At 32.8% G+C, this 9596-nt stretch overlaps 1 protein-coding gene across 1 annotated transcript in view; it reads right to left on the bottom strand.

The window, feature by feature from the left end:
• Positions 1 to 9596, bottom strand: part of Girdin (protein girdin) — a 30974-nt gene that overhangs the window by 5845 nt on the left and 15533 nt on the right. Inside the window, exons 9-13 of the mRNA XM_074182966.1 lie at positions 8827 to 9114; positions 6821 to 7021; positions 3867 to 4105; positions 3742 to 3814; positions 1148 to 1397 (exon numbers count right to left, since the gene is read on the bottom strand). Coding sequence (XP_074039067.1) covers positions 1148 to 1397; positions 3742 to 3814; positions 3867 to 4105; positions 6821 to 7021; positions 8827 to 9114 — 1051 coding nt within the window. The remainder of the gene's footprint in view (positions 1 to 1147; positions 1398 to 3741; positions 3815 to 3866; positions 4106 to 6820; positions 7022 to 8826; positions 9115 to 9596) is intronic.

Below are 9596 nucleotides of genomic sequence, written 5' to 3'. Positions count from 1 at the left end.
GATAATAGGCTGAACTTTGATGAACACCTTAAACAACTCAAGAGTAAGAACTCTTCCAGATGTTATGCAGTTAGAGTGGTTTCAAATGAGTTGGGTTTCCATATCTTAAAGACTGTTTACCACGCACTTATTGAATCTCAACTACGTTATGGAATACCTTTTTTTGGGGAGCATGCAACTCATCCCTTCTCTCTTCTATATTGATATTACAGAAGAGGGCACTATGATGTCTCTGTAAAGTCAAACCCAGAGAATCGTGCAGGAACTTGTTCACTGCTAAAGAAATTTCAACAGTCATCACACTTTTTACCCTAGAGACAGTTTGCCTTATTTATAAACATAAATCGAAGTTCAACTTTGCTTCTACTCCTTATGCTACTAGTAATAGCAATTATACCTTTAGACTTCCCATCCCAACTTTGAATTTAATCAAGGATTCCATACAGTATAATGGTGGTAACTTGTTCGATCATTTACCATTAGAAATGAGATCTGCACATCTAAGCAACATTCATTTCAAAAAGGCGGTGAAGAACCTACTTGTTGATAGACCCTATTATAGTTTGCAAGAGTATTTTAGCGAACCCTTTTAACAATAAATTAACAATTTATTCTTTGTACTATCACTTTATACATGGTGGTATTTTATCTATACATTTTTAGAACTTTTTTATATTTACATTTATACATTTTTTATATTTACATTTATACATTTTTTATATCTACATTTATACTTTTTCAGAACTTCTTCTATATCTACATAGTATTTCTTGGACTTTGTCAAGAAGATGCAAATCTTTGGACAATAAAGTATATTTCGATTTGATTTGAATCAACTGATCTTACCAGAGCACACGTCAAACACGAGCTAGCACAACTCCATAGTAGCCTTATATTGTCATTGACTCCAATTTAGAAGTTTCGAATGAACATACTTTTATGAAGTTTTGTCTAAACCATTTGTTTATCGAGTATGAATATGAAACAACAGTTTCATTGAAAATATCAATGTTTACAACAATAAATCTATTAGAATACTAGCACAACTTTGACAATTTATATCTTCAAAGAGATATTTGTGAAGGATCATATCAATCATAAGATAATTTCTAGTTTTTCATGAATGTTCTTTTGAACTACCACTTACCAGCCACGCTATTTCTATGTGCAGTCAAATCTCTGTGTGATGATCTCCACGAAGCTACTTCGTCTCGGGGTTTATGTCCATGGAGGCTACCGCCCCCAGATATGCTCCTCTTGAATGGTTCACTTCGATTAATTGTTTCTTCTGTGCTATTGTCAGAGTTGTTACCATTCGATTCTCCAGAACCGTCGTTAAGTAAAGTCAGTTGGGATTGTGTCAGTCGAGAGGCGTCTTCATGCCAAGATCGGCGATTCTGAAATTGATTTTGAATAAGTTATTCAAATTTTCTTTTGGAATAGTAGGTTTGACATGTAACTAATCTTAAAAGTGTAATGTTTCCTTACTCGTTTCTTGATCTTGGGCAAGAAAACGCTACATATGCCCAGTTGGAATGACTAGCTCTTGATTTACGGTTATTAATTTTCATTGAAATTCAATTATAAGTGCTGAAAAGGATTACCAAATTGAAAGCTCTTATTTGGACGCCATCTACAGAAGTTTCTAGTAATAATGTACCCCTTTTCAACACTTGCCACTGCAGACCAACTTAGTTACACTGGGATAGGAGACATTCCGAGAATACCCATAAAACAAGGAATACGGTTTACTTGAGAGTTTTGATCGGGTTATACATTCCCCTTGAAATGAAGTAATTGACAAAAATACCAAATCAGTATTGAAAATAAATGGTCACAGTATAAAGAAATCAGAATGTCAATGTTCTGAAATTTTCTACTTTTTTCGATGATGGGCTTAATAGGAAAAATAAGTTAAGTACAGGATCTTACCCTTACCCTCGGGTTTAATGCACTAAACCTTACAACTTCTGATTGAAACCCTATTTCCAGAAACCATCAAAGAGACTCAAGGTTGTTGTTTTACCCTCTTCCAAATAGACTCTCTGATTCTTGAGATCCGGGACTCCAGCAGTCTCCAGCAGTACCCACCTCAGATCTTTATTTCGAAGTGGAGCCAGAAATGTTCAAGACGATCTCCTCCTAGTTGTGTCCAATTAATTCTTATGCTTTTTATGATTGTATGCTTGTTATGACTTAAAAGAAATGAACAAAACTACTTTTGTCTAAATAACACTGGTAAATTTAATTTATACAACCGATTTCGGGTTTGACCCATTGCCAAGTATAAAACTGAAATCTGAATTTTGAAATATCGATTTTATTAGAATTTTCAGGTATGCTGCAAGGACAGGTATTTGGGAGACAGGATGCCAACTGAAAATACAATCCTGAAAATTCTAGGGGTTGTTACTCATAAATTCAAGAGAGGAGACCTACATAAATAAAATTGCTCGTTTAGGGTTATATGTTTCTGGTTTTTAATTGATTTGTTGATGTCCATGGCCTCCAACAAATCAATTAAAAACCAGAAATATGTACCCCTAAACGAGCAACTTGATTTATGTAGGTCTCCTCTCTTGAATTTATGAGTTTAACAATCCCTAGAATTTTCAGGATGGTATTTTAAGTTGACATCCTGTCTTCCAAATACCTGTCCTTGTAGCATACCTGAAAATTTTAATAAAACCGATATTTCAAAATTCACATTTCAGTTTTATACTTGATAATGGGGTCAAACCGGAAACCAGTCGTATAAATTAAACCAGTGGTATTTAGACAAAAGTCATCATGAATTACCATAAAGTAAACAAGTCATCAATCACACATATGCTTGTTATGATTTTGCGATTTTACAATTTTTTATGAACCTATGATCTTGATGATTTTGCATGGCAGAACTATAATACAAAAAAACTGTTGTGAAAAAATCCTAATAACACTACGATTAGTTAAAATTTACAATTTTAAAATATGATTTTATATAATCCACTTTCAAATTCATATCTATGAATACCTTGATGGACGATTCTCAAAAAATGTTATGCAAATCAACACTAAATGTTTTCTCTGTGAAGCCAGGTATAGAAAAAATCCTTTCAAAACTTCATCCTTCACACAAAGAATCGGTAACGGTTCAAAGTTCAAGCAATTCTGCCACCTGTTACATTAGACATATACACAAAACCCACCGATTCTATGTATGACATTACTAAAAGTATATATCTTTCTCTGTACCTCACTTCTCACTCTACTTTACACTACACTATGAAAATAAACTCTATGACTGAAGAAAATAAGAAGAGTACTCAAGTCTACTTGTATACCTGACCATAACATGAATGAAAATAATCAAAATAAACAATATGGACTTTGAATAGGTGTCAGCATTCTGATTATGATTTATATGGAGTACTACTGTAGACTACTCAGAATCCCAGATCTGTGAAAATATAGAATAGAAATTTAAATAATTGGTATGTTACAATCTACAAGTTGAAATTGGCAAGAAGGGTTATTTTGTGTTCAGATTCTCTTGCAAACAATATAAAATGAAAATTGGAATACTACAATAGTAACATAACATGAAATTACAGCTATTCCCTCTTATTCATCTATCTATAACACTTCAACTTGGGAAAAAGTACCATAAAGAAATGTGTTTAATATGGGTCCTAAAATTATTCCTTACGGAACTCTATAATTCAAAATATTGTCTGAACTAATGTAATGACTACCTACCCTTGGTACTTTGTTGATGATATCAGACCCGGCTTTCCTCACTCTTCTGACCAAAGTAGCACCAAATCCTTTCCTATAAAAAACCATATTGAATCTAAAAGCCGATATAAACCATAAAAATTTACTTTTTCGCTGAAGCATTGTCCAATTTCCTGTAGTGTTCCATTATTTTTTCCTCGAGCTTTTCCTTTTGCCTGCACAAGTTGTTCACTTTATCTGTATATAGTTTTTCCTCAGTGTGGTAGTGCTCCTTGTCCTCTAAAGAGTGCATTAACAGGGTATGGTATTGGGTTAACAGCTGGCTGACATGGTCCATCAGAGTTCTTCGATCTGAGCTCAGGGAGTGATTCAGTTCAAACAACATCTAAAAATAATGAAACGGTAAAAATGATGTTAGCTTCATCTCGAATTGTTTCATTAATCCTTTGTTTAAAATTCGACTTTGGAGCATCAATTTCTGCTTCAATCAAGATGAAAAATAAACACAAAAAATAGCAGTCGCATGGCTCGAATTGGTTATTGAACTTTTTAACAAAAAAAATTGCAATCCTAAATGCATTTTTTACCCTAAATGCAAAATTTCAGCTTTACAAGATATTTTCGGCTTTTTAGCCATTTTTGGGGAAATTGTAACCTTTATTGTGAAATAAAAATTGATCACACGTGGTGATTGAGTCTATATAACTTTTATATTGCGGGACCAGGTTTTAGTATAAAAAACGCCTTTGAATTCATACAATATACAAAAAACATCGTTCTGCAAGAAGGTGAAAATTTGGTTTCTTTTGATGTTAGTTCCTTATTTCCTAGTGTCCCAATTCCACAGACCTTACAATACCTCAGGGAATAACTGAGAAAAATAATTTCAATAATAACGAAATTGATGAATTCGTTTTTCTCACTAATTTTTGTATGAAACAAAACCGATTCGAGGTAGAAGGTTGCTTTTATGAACAACAGGAGGGAACGGCTATGGGTAACCTCTTGTCCCCCTACTTGGCAAACCTGTTTATGAGCAGATTCAAATTCGAATTGGAAACCAAAGGAAAGTCAAAGTATTTTTCTAGGATATGGCTAAGATATGTGGATGATATTTTCACGATATTCGATAACAAAAAATCGAATATTGAGGACTTTGTTTCCTTTTTAAATAACAGATTTCCATCAATAAAATTCACGTACGAGTTAGAAAATAAAGGGCAACTTTCATTTCTTGACATTTTGGTAATGAGGAGCCAGTATGGAGGGCTAGAATATGATGTATTTAGAAAAGAAACAAGCACATACAGGTATATTCCTGACAGTTTACATCACTGTGGACAGCTCAAACGTGCTGGGCTGAATTTTCTGGTGCATATTAGAAATTGTCAGTACACCTAGGCTAAAGTTTAAAAAATAAAATAAAATACAGATACATACATCAAGTCTTTCAGATAGTCTTTCACTGTTTTTTTCTATAGCTATAAATCTATTTTCAACTCAACTGTAAGGTTATTATATATTTTTATTGATGTCATAAAATATCCTTTGTGAACTTGTGTTAGATGAGCTGTGGGTAAGTAAAGTTTGTTTCAGTTTCTAGTAAGATACTTATTTACATCTTTGAAGGTTGAAATTCATTTATATGTTTCTTTACTTAACAAGCAACCTCGAGAATATATAGATTGATGACAGTAATATTTTTTTCATTAATAAAGACAAAGTGACACAAGTCAGTGTGTTTGAGATTGAACGTGCTTCTGAGGATACGTTTTTGCAAAATTAGCACTGATTCAATATTTGTATTTTCAGAGTGGATATTGTGGATATTTTTAAAGTTGTATAATTGCATAGTGAAAGCTAAATATTGTATTAGATTGTGTAAGTTCTTGTTGCTGACTTGTCTGATAAATTTATGTAATGTCAATATGTTTTTACATCAGTGTGTGAAAATTTTTTTTTTTAAATTAAATATCATATTATATTATTACTATTTATAGGCAAATAATGCTCTTTATTGTACAGTCAGTCACTAATAAAATACAAAACAATAAAAAATATATATAAAATTAGAGGCAAGTCACATTTTAAACACAAGAAACTAGAAAGCAAGACGAATTATTGATGACAATAACTTGAAATATATTTACTACATTTTCTTTTGAATGAATTTAATGAATCACAACTTTTTATATGACTTGGCAAATTATTAAATGCAATCAGACCAGAACTATACAACGAGTCACAACCTATATGTTCTCTGTTGATATAAAAATGTTCTATTCTATTTCTAGTGGAGTGTGTATGAATACTACTTGTGTAGGTTAACTGATCACTCAGATAATTTGGTAACATATTGTGTTTAATTTTAAATATAAATATTAGCATATTCAGTGTTATCCTTTGTTTAGCAGACATAAGAGACAGTGTTTCCAACATGTATTCCACAGATGTGCGTTTATTACAACTTAATATTGCCCTCATGGATCTGTTTTGAAGCTTCTGTAGTCTGTTTAGATTTTCATTGCTCACAAAATAGAGTAATGTACTGCAATAGTCAAAGTGGGGTGCTATTATTGATTTATAAATTGTTAATTTTGCATATTCACTTATTTTATTTTTCAATGTATATAAAAGATGAATTTTCGTGGCTATTTTCTGGTGAATATAATTACAGTGCGCATTAAGGTTCAATTATTGATCTAATACCACTCCCAGATATTTAAAAGTTGTTACCCTTTCAATGATAACATTATCAATATAAAGATTTAACCATTGAAACCACATGGGATTTTTATAAAGTTGGACGTTAATTTATTTTCCACTTAATACAGACTTTAGAAAATTGGCAATTGGGAGTTAGTAGGACAATATACAAAAAAAAAATGGTAGATCTACAGTTATTTGGTCAATTGACAGATAAAGTTGACATGAAATATGAGAGCGATCAGGTGTTCAGTGGCGAACAAGTAAACAATAACCAAAATATTGAGTCACAATTTTCAGGTATTGTGTTTTGTCAAAAAAAAAGCGAAATGAAACTTTTTGAATTCTGTAGACAGTCTCATATCTTGGTAGACGAGGAAGTTGTTAAACTTACCTCACATTTCTGTTGAAGTCTGGCATTCTCCAGCTGCAAACCAGCCATATCGTCAAACCTCAAGTTGAGCTCCCCCTGCATTTCAGTCTTTACCAACCTCAGATTCCTCGACTCGGTTCTGAGCGTTTTCAATTCTTCCTGAACTGATCTGTATTCTTGTTTCAGACGGTCACTTGCAGTAAATAAATTTCTGAAGTCATCCTGAAGCATATTGGTATCATTGAATAAAACTGGCTGGTACTTGATGAAAATCCGTATTAAAACTAATTAATACAATTTATTGTACGATTTTCACTACAAAGGAAACTAAATGTTTCTTCTGAATTACAACCATTTTTTTATACTCTAACCTATTACCTACTCATATGCCTAATTTCTAATGAATGAATCTACCTTAACATATCAGGTATGAATTCATTAACTAACCTTTCTTCTGGAAATGGAGGGGCTTGTATTCATGGTTGAACTCATGTCCATCTGTGATTAAATGAGTGGCATATGTGGGATTTATTTTTCCATTCTGGACACTATATTTGTGTTCCTTTATGCGAGCTTTGAACGTTCTTCCAGTTTGATCTATGTAGAACATGGAACATGACCCACGTGATAATTTATATACTACAAATTTTTCTGTAGTGGGTTGGCCTGAGTAGGATAAGGTTCTATTCTATAACTTTTATCCTCTTCTCTTAAAATTCAGTAAACTTCTTTCAAAACTTCACTGTATAATTTTTTTGAAAATAAAGAATGTATTAGACTGCTATCGTATTCATCGTTGACGGCTATTTGCTTTATTATATTCAGTTCTTTATTGAAATTCGCCTCTGACAAGGGCACATTTATCAGTCTATGGATCATACTGTTGAAAGCTGCTACTTTGTGCTGATACAGGTGGGTGGACGGATTATGAATGATAATATCTGTATGTGCCAGTTTACGGTAAATTGAAAAATCATGTATGTTGTTAATTTTTGTTTTTGTCAAGTTCAAAAAATGTATAGAGTCATCCTTTTCCATCTCCATTCCATCACATGCCCAATCGAGATCTTTTAAGGTAGATTCATTCATTCATTAGAAATTAGGCATATGAGTAGGTAATAGGTTAGACTGTTAAGAGTATAAAATGGTTGTAATTTAGAAGTAATTTTAGTTTATGCTTGAGAAAGCTATTGTATAGTGAAACACGTATTTGGTGGTATCAAATGTTATAATAAAATTAGAGATATAATAGATGTGAATCTCCATGAAAAAGTATTTTATGTTGAAGAATTTTATATTTCCTGATACCCTACTATTGTATGCATACAATTATTCTTGATTTATTTTGCAACTGTACACTATGTTAACAATTGACTTGTAGATTACCTTTTTATTTTGACTATTCTGATAAGTTTTATACAAATGTGTATGTGGTTTCCGGGAGTTTACAGGATTCCATGTGACTGTAGTATACATCGGTCAGATGAAAAGAAGCATTGGTACCCCCTAATCGAACACAAGTGGAGTTGCCGATTGGGACAGACCGAGAAATCTGCAGTCGCTGAAGATGCACTGTCGGAGGTGGAACACAAGATCCTGTTTGAAAATATTGAGAGGCTGGCAACGTCGAATCATTATTTCAAAAAGAATGTATTTAGAAACCATAGAAATACACTAACACCAAGCGAACTTCAACAGAAAGGAAGAAAGAACATATCTACCAAAGATCTGGCACACAACATTGAAAGGGGCCAAAACGAAGCCAAGTCACCCAAATCGCGCGGACTCGCCATTGCAGAAGGTGCGCGAAAAATCAACACTATAAATGACATGGCAAAAATGAGAGCTTCAGTTTCAGTTGAAGAGTCAGTCAAGAAGAGTACTTCAAGCACACCACTGAAGATGACTGCTGCAGTTAAAACGTTTGGAGATTATAACCAAAGAAGACCACGGCAAAACTCGGAAACCAATATATTATTATTGTTATTGTTGTTATAAAACAACTCTGGAACGATAAATTTGATTACCTTCAATTTTGAATGTTCAGATCTCAAATTCCCCAAACTTTTAGCGTCATTTTTCAGAGCATTTTTCTCCATCTCCACTTCTAGAATTTTGCTTTCCAGATGATTATTCTTCTCCTTCAGAGTTCTGATTTCTGACCTCAAATCACGAGCGATTCGTTTCAGATTTTCTTGCTCCCGTTTCGCCTCCTCGTATTCTAGATTGAGCTGTTCATGTAACGTTCTCAGCGTGACTTGATCCAAGAGGAGGGTGTCGTGTTGGATGTTTTCGATTTCCAGTTTTTTCACTAGCTGAAAAACAATAATGACAGTTCAGGGGAAAACAGTTGATACAAAACAATCATAGATAGATTTAATTTTTTTTTAAAGTTTCACAAAGTTTATTTACTTACTTATTCAACGGCAAAGCCAATTTACAAAAACATATTCATCAGAGTGTGAGGAACTACAAAGTATTTTTGAATGCTCATGTCTAATGTCTACATTAAAATTTACAATTTTACAAAACATTTAGCGAAGTGTGGAAATACACAATATTAATAAATCCTTATGTCTAGTGACTACATTACTAAAAGATGAAACAATTCTGGTACTTACGAGAAAAAAGATGTAACCGATCTGTTACATACAAAGAAAATAATATAAAGAAAAGCTTCGAAAACGCTATAGCCTTTTCAATTGATTTTTAAAGGCCTGAAGTGATACATTAAACAGATCTAAGTTATTATGATATTGATTTCCCAGCTTCAGAATACGAGGAATCACACTGTTCA

The sequence above is a fragment of the Leptinotarsa decemlineata genome, unplaced genomic scaffold (assembly GCF_025532065.1).
Source record: "Leptinotarsa decemlineata unplaced genomic scaffold, Ldec_3_MD MMD2_tig00026330_RagTag_RagTag, whole genome shotgun sequence".
NCBI lineage: Eukaryota > Metazoa > Arthropoda > Insecta > Coleoptera > Chrysomelidae > Leptinotarsa > Leptinotarsa decemlineata.
Note: the sequence above shows the minus strand (reverse complement) of the source record. Positions and strands in the feature narration are given on the sequence as shown.